The sequence below is a fragment of the Bradysia coprophila genome (assembly GCF_014529535.1).
Source record: "Bradysia coprophila strain Holo2 chromosome X unlocalized genomic scaffold, BU_Bcop_v1 contig_39, whole genome shotgun sequence".
Lineage (NCBI taxonomy): Eukaryota > Metazoa > Arthropoda > Insecta > Diptera > Sciaridae > Bradysia > Bradysia coprophila.
In genome coordinates this window covers 3,540,796-3,558,256 of record NW_023503329.1, presented here as the reverse complement: position 1 = coordinate 3,558,256, position 17,461 = coordinate 3,540,796, and the positions used below count along the sequence as shown (strand labels likewise).

Below are 17,461 nucleotides of genomic sequence, written 5' to 3'. Positions count from 1 at the left end.
TTTTGCTTAGCAAATTACCAACCAGGTAGTTTCTGCGAGAAATGGTTATTGTTTCCGCTTGAAATTTATTGCATATACTCAACCCGATACGGACAAAAAATCAACTGTAAACAGAGACGGAAATCTGGAATTGAACGTTTTCTTTTAAATGGTTTCTATCAACGCACTCACAGCAATTCATGGGACTTAGTTGGTGTCGAAGTAAGGGAATGAAATCGAACATCGATTCGCTTATAGATAAAAAAAAAGAATGAAATACATTTTCAACCGAGGTTTTCCTTTGTGTGATATTTAGAAAAAAGTTTTTTCCCCGATTGAATTCACTACAAACATTTGCAGCGATGCATTTACAATTAAACTGGAGAAGTGAAACTAGGATTACAGTCAGCCATAAACAATTATTTTAGAATTAATTTGAAAATTTACCGTCCACAAATAGCCGATTGTTGATATTCAAACGTAACTTTTAACTGGATCCGAGCTCTCCACTTTGTTTTCGAAATTGTAACAACAAAAAAATCCAAACTAATGGGAAAGCTGTTTCAAATGGCCGAAGCACACAAATGATCTACAGTATTTGAATAACACAATAAAAAATGTTATGCAGCCGTACTGTCGAATGTTCGAAAATTGTTATTGTTTTTCCCGTAGTTTTCACAAAATGTTTGTTATAGTGATGTGTATACATAAATACCCACATGTGAAACTGGGAACATTTTGCACATACACCGGGGCTAACAAATTGTTGGAATGAGAAGTGTGAATTGACTTTACGTGAATGAATTTCGTATATATGTACAGAGAAATTTATGTTTCTTGCTCTGTTGCTGATTTGATTTGATAACCGAATATATGTATATGTTGAAGCAATTCGTACAACGCAGAACAACACACACAACCCTGGGAGGTGCGGTAATCATGGTTTGATAGCGAAATGAAACGCATTTCTGTGTAACAAAATAATTTGAGATAAAAAATTCTTCGCAATTCGATTAATCTTTTCGAAGAAGAATTTCTATTTGAATCAAAAACGTACACTATATTGCACTTACCATACCAATTATTCATTCAAAAATAATCACATTGATTTATTTTCATTTAAGTTCGCAAGAGTACGCTGTGCAAACATTACATGGAATTGTTCTATGACATTTTTGTAAACCATGCTTGTTTCAAAAAATGAAACAAAACAAAACAAATCAAAATAAAACAAAACAAATCAAAACGAAACAAATCAAAACAAAACAAAACAAATCATGTTTCGGCCACTTGGCAACAAATTACAAGATCTGTTTTAAAGATTAATACATGGATTTCGATTATCACTCTTTCCAGGTAGCATCATTGAGATTGAACTTAAGTGCCCATTCCACTTAAAAAAAGTACTCCGTGAGAGAGCCGTTAGAGCGCCGTGAGAGAGCAAGCTGTCAAATAAACAAAGAAAAATTGAAAAAATTCAATTTTGTCTCTCACACGGAGTACTTTTTTTGGTAAGAGGAAACTAAGCATTAGAGGTAAACAAAGTAAAATTTAAACTTTTTTAATTTAAATTGCTTCGAAACAGCTAAAAACAAATTGTTTTTCCGTGGGAAATCTACGGAAAACAAATTTAATTTGTGCTGTTTCGCGATCTAATACTTACAATATTTTTATGTTTCACTTTGTTTACCTCTAAGTCCAATCATAATTAAGCTACCATAAAAGAATAATTAACGAAATCCAAATATTAATCCTTAAAACAGATCTTGTAATTTGTTGCCAAGTGGCCGAAACATGTTTTGTTTTGATTTGTTTTGTTTTGATTTGTTTTGTTTTGTTTCACTTTTTCGAAGCAATTTTGGCAACTTACAATAAAAGATCTCACAGAATAATTTCGTGTGTATGAAAAGTCAATGCACACATGATTTCAACTTCTAGGATTTGTATTAAAAAATCAACGTTGATGTGATCATTTTTGAATAAATGTTTCGTGAGTGCAGTGGTGTTATGTTTTCGTTCGAATAGAAACCATGTTTCGAAATATGTGAACAATCTGCAAGACATTTTTTATCTCAATTATATATTGTTTTAGAGAAATGCTTTTCATTTTCTGTAAAACCACGATTCCCGCACCTCCCTGGACGAATTTCATTTCTCGCATCAGCATTTTCCGAATAACCGAGTTACATTTTAATTAAAAAGTTTAAATAAAATATTTTCATTTCATTTTTTTTTATTTTTCACATGTTTTGAATTTTGTTCGCTTGTTCGCTTTTTTTTTGATTCATTAAAAAAAAACGAAAAACAATTTTCTCTTACTGATGTAATTATTTATAGTTACTCATAGGAATTTGTCGTATGGTTTATGTTGAAGTCTGGTAAGTTTGCATGTTGAAATACTTTTTAGTCTCAGAAATCAAGACAAACCATTCGCTTTCCGAGGACATCTGTGTTACTTCTCGTATCAGAGACCAGCAACAGATTTCGTCCTTGTTTCAACATTTTTATTTTTACGAATTTAGTCTACGCCGAAGGCAAGGCGGTCGTATAATCCCACTAGTCCAAACATTAATTTCATAACTCTGGCTACAATAATCGAAATTACCTAAAACAATTGGTCAAAGATAACCGGTGTCACCTGTGTCTGTGAGGTTTTTCCTAGCTGCAGGTGATCCTCAACTATGTTATTGTCATATTGTCACACGCATTTACCAACTGCATTATGACTCCTCAAAGATTATTTATGGCTTCGAGTGCAAAGTACTTTATTAGGATCGAGATGTTTAGTAGTAATGACACGAGGCCGCAGGCATCGTGAGCCTAATAAAGTAATTTGCACCGAGATTTATACAACGATTTAACCAACAGAGGCATCTAAAGGTTGCAAATTTTAGACGTTATGATGCTGAGTTGCATAAACTAATATTAAACATACGCCACAGTAATTTATGCATGTATTCGATAGTTAGACATGGATTCATTCTGGTGTGCTACCTAGCTAGCAAGTTAGAAATTGATTGAAATGGTCATCACAGAACAATTGCAAGAAACGTAAACTATTCAACGTTTCATCCCTAGGTACGTAAACAATTATTGTCCTCGTTGTAAACTCTGATAGTTACTCGTAGGGATAACGAGTTAGGTGCATAACTTTACACACGAATTGGAAAACCAGAAATGTTGTGCAACCTTGGGGTTCTACAACAAATATGAAAATCCATTGCATTGTAGGAGATGTGTAAACACTTGCAAATTAACGTTTACATTGAGGCTGGTGCATTCCGCATGGAAACTAACTGATATCAAAACATTCTTACAATGATATGTGTGTGACACAAAGTCATTCACTTTCGAGTCGTTTACATAATCCGGATTCTTTCATTTTGTTCCACAATCACTCTTCGTCTCTCTTTGTTTTACGTTTTTCATTTATTTGCATTTTTTAACAATGAATTTACGTATAGACAAAACATTCCACCTGATGTGTGATTGGTTGTGCGAAGAACAGGATCAATTTATTATACTGCTGCTTGCATCAATTTTTTTTCGCAGTGAAAAACCACCCAACACGAACGAACAGCGCAAAATGCACTGTCAATACACATTATGCATATACCAAGTCAATAAACATTATGGGTCTACCAATGTGGGCTCTGTATCATGTAGCTTTCGCCAATTGTATTTTTTTAATAACTTTCGAAGTCGTTAAATGTTTCTGTTCGGGAGAGTTTAATTTTATCGGTTTTTCCAATAAACATTTTGATTAATAATCCTTGGATGTTTATCGAATCGAAATCTCATTGATGGATTACGTAATAAAAGTCTTTGAGGTGATACGGGCTTGATCGATATTAGCGCAATTTATTTTGATGTATGACAGTATTTGGCGTTAAAGTTGGTAGATATGAGAGCACTTTTTTATTCTGTTTTTCAGTCTGGTGATCAATTATCAACGATGCATAATATGTGCATAGAGTTGTGTGTGTTTTTTTTGTTGTTGTTCATGTGTGTACTCTTACATATGCAATTGCAAGATGAGTTTCATCTTGCATCCAGTTACAGGTTGTGCCAGTGATTCATGCATAAAATTCTATATTGACAAAATCCACATCCATGCGATTAGCTTGGTTTATTTTAAAATGTTTTTCAAACAAATTAAAAATGTAAAATTAACTTAAAATCATTCATGCAAATTTCTAGTTTTACTATCGTTGTGTACATCTACAATTCGAATGGAGAAAGACAGAAGAAAAAAAAAACAATAATTTAATAACACCACTGAGTGTATATAACCATTTTGTTTTAAATCACCCCCTTTCGGCAACAAAACGCAATTCTTTTTTTGTAATTTCAAGATTAAAATCTAAAAAACTGTGCCATTGTGCATTTTATTTTTATTTTATTTCAGTTTTTATCCAGAATAATCACCTGCCATTATTATTTTTTTGCAATAAAGTGCACAATTTTTTTTTGTTTTGTTTTGTTCATTTTATATCACATAACATTTTCGGAATCGGGGGTATGAACGCTTCGAAGGAGTGGGCAAAATAATGGGACTGGCAAGTTTTTTGTGTGTGTGTATTATTGTGTTAGGTAGCGCTATAATGTTGCTGTTGCTTTTATTTTCGATAGAAAAACTACGATAAGGTGCACGCAACATTTTTCGAACATATTTCATTTTTATTTTTATTTATTTTTTAAATATAGTGGTTTTTGTGTGGCTGCACAATCGTTTTGAGTTTACATGTCATTATACTTGTGACAATCATATTAATAATTTTTTTTTAAAACATCAGATTAGATCTGAACATTTGTACATTCAAAACGAACAGAAAAATCAAAGGAAAAATTTTATTCTCATGAACACATTAGAGTTGTAATAGAAGCAGACTGACAGGGTACCGATGGTAAAAACTGATAACTGGCTTTCCAGAGGTCCGGTGTTTAAATGTCGTGAGGAGGACCATTACTAAATATTGGATGATTATGTTGAACAGAAAGTTAAAAATGTTTTTTTCGGCTGTGACAAAGAATTGATTTCACAGCGCCATAATCAACATTTCTCATTTCTCTGATAGACAATGTTATTGGGAAAAAAATAATCTCCTCTCGTACCCTCTATTTATGAAGAAATGATGAACGGTTTTCTTAGAAATCATTTATGAATTAAGTAAGTTAAATCACTCTCTGCTAAGTTAAAATTAAGGTCTACCCCCACTTAGGGAGTAGGTTGAGAGGGTAGAACATGGTTATTTAAGATTTAAATTTGATGACTACACTGAAAAATATTACTTAAATGATCCGAAAATAAGAATTAAAGGCTTCAAAATATGTTCCTATTTGCAAAAGTGAACTCTACATTTTTCCTTTCCAATAAACTATCTGTCATTCTTCTGTCTTTTTGTAAATAAAACTAAAACATTAGATCAAATTGAACATAAGACTCTACCACTGCCGTAATTTGCATAAGAAACTCAGCGACAAATTTAAACAGAACAATTATTTTGTTAAAATTTGTCGCTAAGTCTCAAATGCAAATTACGGTAGACCACAAGTTCAGTACATGTTCACGAAATTTATCCCTGACTCCCATCATCAATTCCTTTAATGTTCTGTTATGATCAATGTTGTTGAGTTTTCCGAAGGCATAAAAAAACTTGAACTGGCCACAAGTCAGTAAACCAATTTTTTTCTAAAATTTCTATAATGTTTCAACGGCGATTGAGACAGGAAAAAAAATGATCATATGACAAGACTGCATTTCTATCTCAACAATACATTCGGTGGTACCGTACACAGCGGAAGTGACACACAGATAGTTGCACGTCAATTTACATGAGAAACCAAAGATAAATGCAAATAAATGAAGAAAAACTATTCCACCGAAGAATTGTGACATCGCCATAATATAAAAGGTCATGTGTATTGAAGGTGTATCAAATAACCGGCTATACGTGTAATCGCACGCAACTCAAATGAAATATTAAATTAATTGATAATCAACTGGAAAAGCTCTTTACCCTAATGAAATATTGTTTCGAATGCCCGAGCCAAGCATGCATAATGTTTCAATTAAGTTTTCGAATTATTGTTACAATGGGCGATACTATCAATATCCATAAATTGATTGAAACTATTATTGTGCATCGAATAGATAACCTTAATTTTGTGTTATTGCTGCCGAACATCGAACATACTGTTTGTAAACGATTACGTATATTATGCAATCAGTGTGTGTGTGTGTGGATATTTAGCTATAACGCCGTTCGTAAATGGATTTGTCTAATGTATTTCGACGGTTGATGTAACTAGCTGAGCATTACATACATAATCATGGAATATATCGTAATATACCATTCGACGCATTTACTTCATGCCGACTAGTGGAAGGCATAGAACTATACAGAAAAGGTAAACAACCATTAAATTGCGTGGGAGTTTGTACGCTTTATCTTATTATTTGATCAACAATTCATTATCATTTTATTATATCTACTGCTAAGATAATTATTCTCAATTAACTTTTTCGTATTTAATTTGAAAATTAGTCAATCTCTTTGTACAATGATTATACGCGAAAGATCTTCGTTTCCTTTTTATTCAATAAGGCAGAACCATTTTGGTTTAACTGATTTAAAAAAATATATATATTTCGAACAAAAGACTGTGAACACAGCGACAGAGTGAGTGAGATGGAGATGGGCAACAGTTTTACATCTCGACCGGAATACCGAAATTATTAACGAAATTATTTAAAGTGTTATAGAAAGAATAATTTAAATGAGGAGAGAGATGTGATCATCAACAACTGGTAATAAAACCAGACATTGTTTTGACAATTTTTTTATATTTTTATTCGTGTAAATGCTAAGAAAAATGTAATGTAGAAATCTGTTTGTCGGATTTGTCATCTAAACGAAGCAGCCGAAATATGCATTTCAGTAGAGACAAATTTAACATAAAACTCTCAAACTTTCTGGGAATTCTGCTCGAATCGAGGAGTGGTCAAAAGCTTATCTATGGTGTTGAGTGTTATAGTAGCCCATTGAAATGTGCAAAATTTCCGAACGTTTTTGATAGAGGTCTGAAAAACGTAGATTTCAGCGTTACACACTTTACGAGTCCCAAAGCCTGACTTGAAACTTCATGGAAAGCGAACATTAAATTTTATTTACTAATCTAGACAATGTCATCTGAGATTTTTCATCTGAGAGTGGGAACAACTAGGCAAAATCTTGTTCCACATAGGTCCATTTAGTTTCATTTTATGCAGAAGCCAATTGTCAATTACCCTATAGCGAGATATCAATTATTCTGTCATTTTTCTTACACTTCACTTTATGTATGTCGTTTGTTGTAGTCAGAGGAAGCTTATTGCGGTTGACGTAAGAATAAATAAATAAATAAAATCTACATTGTCGACGGATTGTTCTTCTTTCGTCTTTTTTACCAACTCTTCGTTCTAATTTACCGACGATTTAATCAAACTTTAGATAAATAGTGGACCTTCTGTTGGGTCGAATCGAAATAAGGTACACTCGATTCCCCACCCACTCGAAAAATATGAGAGCTACTGGACAATCTAAAAATAGTGAACAGACTCTCATCAGTTGGTAAGTAAATAGTAAATAGATGGCGCTGGTGTTTCATGTTAAGGACACATGTCCAATGCTGTTTTGTTTTTTTTTTCTCGAAATTTTGTAAACTGAGTCAATACCTCCGTCTGCCAGTGCCTAATAAAAATACATACAGCATCATTTCGTTCCAATGCTACACCGCCGGTACCAACATTCTTTTTCCTTCAATCAAATCAATTAAATTTCCATTACAAAAATGGTTATAAAACTCTTTCTCTCTTAAGCAAATACGTGATCTGTTTCTTTATTGATCTAAAAAAAAGTGCACCCGCAACACACGGTTGACTCTACATGTTCAATTTGAAATGCACAAAACGATTCAATACATAAACTGACGACGATTCATTCAACCGAGTCCATTAATACATGACTACGTCATATACGACCGAAAAGAAATGAAGAAAAAAGCAGAGCAAAAAATCCATACATCACTGCGCAAAAATACAGACCGAGCACCCCATTCCCGTTTGCCAATCTGAGATGCATTTTTTTGCAATTTTCTACTTATCAAAGTTTTATTTTTCCTGTGAGTTTCTCTTATATATAAATTTTTGTGTTGAAGATTTTGCCATTTTTATACGTCTTGTTGTTGCATATAAATACATCTTTTGAGATGGAGGAGATACTCAGGCATTTATTTAGTTTATATTTATATATATGTGTGTGCAGTGCAGTACGGATAGTATTATATACAACATTTTCATAAATACTTATAAAAACGGTAAGTTCATGTAAAGTCAAAAAACGTAAAATATAATAAAAAAGGAAATCCCTTTTCGGATTTTACGTTGTTTTCCTCAACCCCATTTATGTGCAGTGCATTCAATGTAAGTACCTCTACGTCAAGTAATATACAAATACAATCAAACATATTGTATTAGATTCGAAATGCAGGAGGAAAGAACGCAAAAGAAACGAAAGGAGAAAAAAAAACTAAAAGTTTCGAATGGGTATGGTATATATATATACAATAGCGCAAAAGGAATGGGTCTTGATGTTGTTTCTTTTCTTAAACATTTCAATTACAGTTTTCACATTTTATTGTATGCGATGTGCTTTTATTTCGATAAAGAAAATGCTTTACTTGATTTCACTCAACATGCGAATGAAAAGAAACATTAGTGCGATATGTACTCAAGTTAAGCGCTTTAGTTCATAAAAAGCAGTATTGTGTTGCTACACAGCCTTTTGAGTACCATATGAAAGACCTGGTTGCCGCATTCTCGTGAGGGGAGTGAAAGTAGCGGAATTGTGAGTACTTCAATCAACTTTTCCTTTTCCTTTAATGATTGGGCAGACCCTTAGAAATATTTTCACCATGAAAAAGGAAAAATGTCGGTAGAACAGAAAATATTTGCTTAGTCTACGGTAGTCTATTATTTGTATCGAATTCAAAGCCATAGAATGGCAACACCTAGTGGCAGCAAGTTCTCACTATCGTCTACACTAAATTTTCGCACACTTTCGAAAGTTGAATTCTTTTATTTATAGCTTCAACTTGTTCTATTAAGTGCATTGACTGAAGGAAATCGAAAATTATTTACTGATCTGTGAATACACGAAAAACTAAACGCAAATCTAGACACTACAAAGAGTCAGAGGCGGTGAAATTTCAGCATGAATTTGCTGTTTTTCAGCTGATCCACACAAACAATCAAAACTGTTTATACGGCTTTATACAGTTTTACCACTACCGAGCGTGTCTGTGTAGCAGCTTCATCCGTATAAACAAGTATAAACAGTTTTGATTGTTTGTGTGGATCAGGTGAAAAACATCTGAAGCAAATTCATGCTGAAATTTCACTGCCTCTGACTGTATTCATCATGATGAAAATAGTGTGCATAATCAGAAACTATAATGTCAATTGATGTAAAGAAAGTCCGTTGCTAATTTTCAATCGCTATTTATGTTGATGTCGAGAACTGCAATCCAGCTTAACACATATAATTATCTTAAATACTACAAATTCGTTACATACCTTTTGGCAATAAATTATTGCTTCCCAATAATCTGGCTTGATGTAGGCAAGACGTTGTGCGTATTGTGCCAGCATCTTCGAGAGGTATTTGGAGTTTAACATTAGGAACCTGGAAAATGTTTCATCGTTAAATTCTACATTCATAGCTTTATCACAAGATGACATTAAAAAAAGAAAACAAAAGAAAATTTAAACTAATGTTCGTCTTTCAAGTATAGTTGGTGCAACATATCTCTCTAAATGGTACTTCAGTTGTGCACTCTTTCCGAACTTAGTCATAAATCATGTTAAAAATTACAAGAGTTTCTTCGTGTATATGAGAATGAGATACAAATGGTAAACAAACTATTTTCCACAAGCTTTTTACATCCGAATAAGTAGTTGAACACCAGCACGGTGGTACGATATGAGGTAAAAAGTCTTCCGTATTGTGTTACTGAATGCAACATTATTAAGATTTTCCGGTTGAAAAACCGTTCGTGATTTTTTTTTGTGTCTTTAGAACATTAAACGGGAATTTAATAAAAAGGAAACTTGTGAGGGATTAAATTCATTCCACGTTATCGTACCATTGTTTCACAAGGGAACCATTTGCGCTTCACAGGTGAATTACTCACGTTTTACAAGCTTATCTATTGGAGTTTTCTTTATATAACGAATGGAAGTTGAATTCGTTATTTTTTTAAAACTTTGTTGCATCAGCAGTTTTATCAACTTTAAATTAAACCACTAGCTATAACGTATCCAAGGCTTATTACAAGCTCTTCTTTAGGCTAATTGGCTTGGTGTTCCTTCTTTTATTCATTTACATGGGTGGTGTAATAGATTTTCATAAACATTTCATGCAAGCCAGCATCATAATGTACAAAATTTGCAAACTTTAGATGTCTCGTATGAAACTTGTATGAAACTCGGTGTGCAAAGTGACGATATGGTACACGGTATGTATTGTGTGTCTCTACCTGCGGTCTCCATTCAAAATTACACATCTAGTACTTTATTGCACTCGATGTCATAATAGTAAAAATGGCTTCACCTTAGATCAACAAACTCACACGAATGCTAGATTCTTTTACTCTTCATACCTAGTTGCGTCATAGAATGAATTTATAGTTTTTTCTTTATTGAACATAGAATGACAATGTTTGATTCCAATTCTAGAGTTCTTTTGCAAATACAAAAAATCTATGGAACCCAGCAAAACTCCCACTCACCAACTGTGAACGAGTTGAAACATTCTTCATTCGATCAAAACACATATATAATCAGAAACGGTAAATAAACGTTTCCAATTTTAATATTTAAATGTTGATCAAGTGAAAATGGTGTTTACTTTTGTCGTAAAGCCGAACAGTAAAACTAATTTCTTACTTAAACAATTGAAGTTAATTTAGTCTCCATAATTTAATCACTGAACAAACCTAATTCAACTACAAAACCTAATCCAATTTTAAAACTATAATAAAACTATTTCCAATCTCACCACATCGTCTAAATTGACTCTAAAATATATTTTCCACAAAATCTTCGGCTCATAAAGTACACGTTCATTCTACGTTATTCATATCAAGTTTTACGTCTACTACATGTGTCATATTATGTAGAGTATACGGTTTATACTCGCATGTATTCAATTTGACGCTATGTGTAGATAAAGTTAATTCTAATTTAAGTTTTGGGATTGGTATATCTATCTCATCGTTCCAGACTATCAGAAAATTCCACACCCAATTTATATACTTTCGAGTGTATATATCGCCCCGTGCAGTATATCTATGTGTTCCGTAGAAATTCAATTATGCTTCAGTTTCATCCATCTATATACACACTATCACTGTTTAGTGTGAAATGAAAGGCTAACAATAGATTTATGTGCAATGGTTTTAATTGATTTAATGGCATTGTTACAACAATACACAAATTTCAAATTGCACTGCAGCGAGGTGTTTAGTTTTAAAATTGTTTGTAGTGCACATTGGGTAGTTTAATTATCGGAATAGCTTTCGATGAGCAAAAAAAAAATTACCCGGATGCAAGCATCCACATTACGAATAGACAAATCAGTTTTGTTGGCAAAATCTTTGTGATTAAGTTCACACAATAAAGCTGCTGATGTAGGTAGCCTCCGTCCGAAATCAAATTTTAAATCTCAATCATGCCGTCTATGAAGGCTGGTCAACATAACGAATTGAGTGAATTTAAGAAAACCGTGTGGAGATGTGATATGACAGGATAATTGGGATATTATGTGCACCGAATAAATATCAATTAAGAAACGCCCTGTGAAATAACTCTGGAGTCTGTAAACTATCCAGTCTTCAAAAAAAAAACTTTTCTTTTCGATTCCGTCGAAAGCGACTAATGAGCTGCTAAATCCTCTGAATAATAATAACGCACAACCTCTTCATACCTCTACTCCCATCCACCGAACATTGTATGTATACAAGACGGATTTCATTAAGAACGAAATAAATGAGAAAAAAAAAATTATCTTAAATGAACTTACGTGTCTAACTAATTAATAATTCATTATGTCGCAGATCCCTCTCCATATATCCATCGCAACTAATTGGTTCTGAAGCGTAAGGTACTTATAATTTTTTATGTTTGCAATTTCAAACGCAATAGCCTTATTTCTTCTCTTTCTTTGCATTTTTTTTTATTATTTCGCTGTACGCTTTATCATCGTACCATCGCATAATATGAAAGTCAACAATGAATGTTGCCTTGTGTACACGACGAAAACTAAAACCTACTTATATTCACAAAGTACAAGTTTAAAAAAAAAATGTTATGGCAAAGAGTACATGTCATAACTTTGTGTTGATTGTAAAGTATGGTTCGGTTTTACAGGATGTTTCGGAAGATGTTAATGTTTATGGGTGTTTTTGTAGTTGTTTTTTGTTGAATATTTTTTTTTATGAAAAAGGGATCGTTGAATGATGGCAATTGGAACAGGATTTTTTTTGTGCACAATAAAAAGGAAACGGCAATTGTGAATAAAGGAAGGCTGTACACGTTAATTTAATTGAAAATATGACCGCACGATAAAAGTCATTTATCTTTTTAAATTAGCTTCGTCAATACATCAACCAATCATTTTATCTTAATAAGGCAGACTTAATAGCACCATTGGTTTTACACTGTTTCAGCCGATTAGTGTGAGGTAATTTCTTTTACTTTACTAGTGAGGGAATGTGGTAGTGAAAAGTTTTTCCCTCGCTCGTAAAGTAAAACGCCATACTGTACACGAGAATGAATTTGATATCTCGTATCACGATGAGTAAAAGTATCCGAGGGTGTCATCGGGATACGAGATATCAAATTCCTTCACTGGTACAGTAATCTACTATTGTTCTTATTATTAGACTATGGTCAGAAATGTTTCATTAAAAAAATTGAAGATCAAAAACTGTATGTCAGAATTCGCAATATGACAGATTAGGTCATTAATCATGTCCATATATACTTATCCGCACTCTATCGAAATGGTGACATACTTTCCCACACTTGTATCTAAATGATGACATACTTTTCCGCACTCGCAATGGATGAAATTTGTGTAAATTGAATGTCAATTTGATTTATTAATTATTTCGGTGTTTTTATATTCTATTATACTTGACACCTCGTTGTGCACGTTAATTTTTGTAGCAGAGAGCTTAAATTTCCATAATCTGAGGGCTAATATGTCATTTATACGAGCATCGGATACAAATCTCGATATTATTTCACGATTCAATGTGGTCGAAAAGTTTTGCATATTTAATGTGTGTCCATCAACAAGGCGTATAAACTGTAAGAAAGTGAATAACGGACATCACCCTATCGAGTAATATATTTCTGTGGTAATACATCCATTTAGATGACCGCTCTGAAGAAGAACCAGACATACCAGAAAATCTTCAGACATTCCTTATATCGGCAGATGTTTTTCGAAAAACCACAAACAGACCGATTTCTACAAGTGCTCTGCATATTGGTATCTTCTAAATTCATTTCTTTTTTAAAGATACTTTTTGGTGGTCATTATGGCTTCGTTGAGTGTTGAGTCTTTATGGCTACCTCAACCCCAACAACCGCGAAACCCCTTACATACGTGGAGTACGCCCTTACCTATATTCTATTAAAAAGTGACTAAATTTGAAAGTTGATTCAACTTATAAATTGACATGAATTAAGTTATGCTTTTGATCAGACACTACCTGCCTGTAGTATGTATATGAACATTTCGATAGAACACTTTACATGTATAATGTAAAAATAATCACCATGGAGTGCATGTTACTTATTCTTTCAAATTATGAAACATACTTTTCCTAAATAAATTTGTTACGAAAGAACATAAATGTTATGTTTATTATGTACACACATGTACCGTACGTGTAGTGTACACTATATGTGTGAGTGAAGTAATATCAAATTCAATTTTCCATATTAATTACAAAATCCACCTTACACGTACGATATGGGGAACATGAACATGGCATTCCGAAAACATCCCCTTTTCTTTTGCATTTATTTTATTAGTGTTATGCATGTTACGGTTTTGTACGTTTTACAAATATATTTTATGTTGCACTGCATAAGTACAAGACTTATAAAACATAAGAAATATACACCTATTTCAGCAAAAGGGGTACCATTTTCTTGTAGCAAGGTATTTATACGTAAATACACTCACCGTGTTATAATCGTAAAACATATTCCAATTATTGTATGGGGGTAGACGTACATAAACCTCTTAGACATTGCATGATATATAATATCGCGCCAAAACAAAGGCTTAACTGCATTTTATCGCTTGAAAGGGTATGGAGCTCAGCTCATAATAAATGGAAACAAGGAGAAGAAGAAAAAACGAAAAGGTGGTAATAAGTGCGGCTATGGTTGAAGGAAAAAAAAGAGAGAATATAATGCAGTAGCGGTAATTTAGAAGTCAGTCCGTACGATACGGTAGAAAGAATTTGGCTATAACTTTAAAGTGGATAATAAAACGTTGATTATTCTATCGTTAAAATCAAACTGATGTGATATTATGATCTTCAGAATGCCTATCCACTTCAATTTTATACCAAATAACCGTTAAGTGTGTAATTAAAATCATTTTTTATTAAAAACGACTCCCATTGAAGCGTCACTGAATCGAGAAAAAACAGACGACGAAGAAAAAAACAGTACTGTCGCTTCTGTTAACCACCAATCGTCCAATAAATGCGAGATAGCTGGGATAGAATTTTTTTATTTAAAATGTATAAAAAAACTGCTTGCAAATAGCAATAAAAACCAAATAGTCATGTGACTTGACTGCAATCTGTTTTCAGTAAACCAATTTTATTTTATCATTGTTATTGGCTGGAGTAGGTATAAAGAGAGGATCAATATTCCGACCAAATCCGATGTACATAATATATATATATACCGCACATGCAATTTCATGTAACAAAGGAAAGTTCTTAAACTCATAAAATTTATGATCTTAGTGAACGTATTATGCGTATTATATGTTTCAAATAACTGGAAAAGTGCTTTTCGTTGATTTTTTTTCTTTCTTTCTTTCATAATTTTTCCCGAAACATTGCTAACTCTCGTTTGTATCTGCACGTTTATTGTCAGACGTTGGCCGTTTGAATTTTCTTTTAAATGTCTTTCTTTCTCGATGAATCAATAGCCCCGATTTATTTCTTCGTTTTCGTTTTTTTTTTTTTTTTTTTTTCATTTAACAAATTTGATAAAGTGATTCACTCTTTGCTGCCATTGGGTATTGACAGTCATAAAAATTATTTTTCAATTATCCGGTGCGCAGATGGCAAAACATTTTTTATGAAAATAATAATAATTGAGAAACATAATGTCCACTAATTGAATTATTGAATTTTTTTCTTTTCAAATCGATTTTACAATTTAATAAAAATTACTTCCTTCCATAAATCATATTTGAATATCCGACAAATGTTTATGTAAACAAACGATTGCCGTATAGGTATTTGAATATATTTTTTAAAATTTTACTCCTGAATAATTAAATCAAATATTCAAAGAGATGTAGAGTAAAAATTCTACTTATAAAACCCCACGTCGAGTTCACATAGTTACGTCCGTCCCCTTGAGCTAAAACTATTGTGAAATTGAACTTTTCGATAAATTGAAATGGAGGAAGTGAAATTGTCGATGGTTTTTGAGACAATAAAGGAGGTAAAACTTATATTGAGTTTAAACTTTGGTAACAAGCCAAGTAAGGGCTTATCATTGCACATCCAGTAAAAAAAAGTGAAGTTCCAACAAATTAAAATTTTCATGACGTTCTCAAAAACCCTGAAGGAATCAGGAAAAACTATCTTCTGAGAAGCAAATTATATTGTCGAGTTGAAACCCAAAACTTTTCGAAGTTATCTGATTGCATGAAGGAAAATTACGCATAAAGTTATCGGAAAACTAATTGTTAATTGATTTTTACTGGCCTGACACTGTTAATGGTATAGCTTTGACTTCGACCAGTTTTTGGGCTTATGAATTTCTGTGATTTTTCAGGTCAGCGAACTGATGATAAAAAGAAAGTCAACTCATAATCGCATATGCAGGTATCGTCAAGTTTCAAGAAACTTTGAATTAAGGCAAATTATTCTAATTGAAAAATCAGATTGTGGAAACAACTTGCTGATTGTGAATAAAAGAGTAGAAGATGAATATCAACAATAACCGCACGCGTACAAAAAAATTAGTTTAACTTCAGAAATGTGTTACCGAGATGTTCATGCATGAATTGTGATTTGCAACATGAACTGTAAACTAAAATTGATTCTGTGACTTGAAATTGAACATTTGAATTTCGTTCGAATGAAATGCCATTTACATTTGTTTTATGTAATTCAATACAATTGAGTAATTTAATATTTCATTTGGCTATATTGCATTGTTTAAAAATGTCTGTTATAATCTAAAGTTCAACCAGACATCGTAACGATTTTGTGCACATTAAGAAAACTCAAAGCCATTAGTCGGAGAAAATTAAAATTTATAAAACATAACTGTAACAAGATTATCTTTTATGAAAGGCATCGTTAGAAAGTAGTGATTACTATGCGGGGAAAAGATTGATTTTCAATGAAGAAGAAGAAGGTGAAACGGTTAACTTTTACTGTAATTAAATATACAATACATTATTTATCAGCCTGTGTACCCGTATTTTGTATCGAAGGTAAAATCAATTTTATTCGTAGCTGTTTTGAAATGTTCATTCAATTTCGACAAATGACAAAATTTTGATAAATATCAGTAGAAATACAAGCAAAAGATTGCATGCGTGCGTTGTGTTTTCTAGTGACATTTCTAGTGAAAAAAATGCGGCACTTTCTTTACCGTGTGGACCGTCCACTGGGAAGAAAATAGAACTTTTCTCATTCGAACTGTTACTTTATGTTTTCGAAAATCGTTTCGCGATTCGATGTTTTCGTTTCGTGGAGAAAAACGGCAATAAACACATCATGTACGTTGTGTTCCCCTCTGAGAGAAATAGGAAATTCCAACTCGTGCGAAATTGCAAACATTGTTCTTGTTGGAATTTCCTATTATCTCCAGTCGGTTAACTAATAACGAAAAAGTCGATCTAAGTTTTCTGGATTGGTAACCAATCAACTGTTACTGACAGAAACGTCAAAAATAAACGATAAGCTCGGACACAATCAAATATATTGTACAATGTGTTGTAAAAAGAATGAAGTGATAGATCATATCGGTACTTTGAACAAAGAAAGTAACAGATTCGATTGCCATATGTTTCTGAAAGGTTACCTGTCGTGGCTAGGATTTAACCATCGGTTTGACGTTTGACGTTTGACTTTTTTACTACTTCTTTCTATCAACAAA

At 32.7% G+C, this 17,461-nt stretch overlaps 1 protein-coding gene across 4 annotated transcripts in view; it reads right to left on the bottom strand.

Annotated features, from left to right (window-relative positions):
- The window catches only part of LOC119069852 (methyl-CpG-binding domain protein 5), an 85,198-nt gene that overhangs the window by 10,411 nt on the left and 57,326 nt on the right, over positions 1–17,461 (bottom strand). For all 4 annotated transcript variants that reach the window (XM_037174024.1, XM_037174026.1, XM_037174027.1 and 1 more), the window contains one exon: positions 9,596–9,704. In XM_037174024.1, coding sequence (XP_037029919.1) covers positions 9,596–9,704 — 109 coding nt within the window. The remainder of the gene's footprint in view (positions 1–9,595; positions 9,705–17,461) is intronic.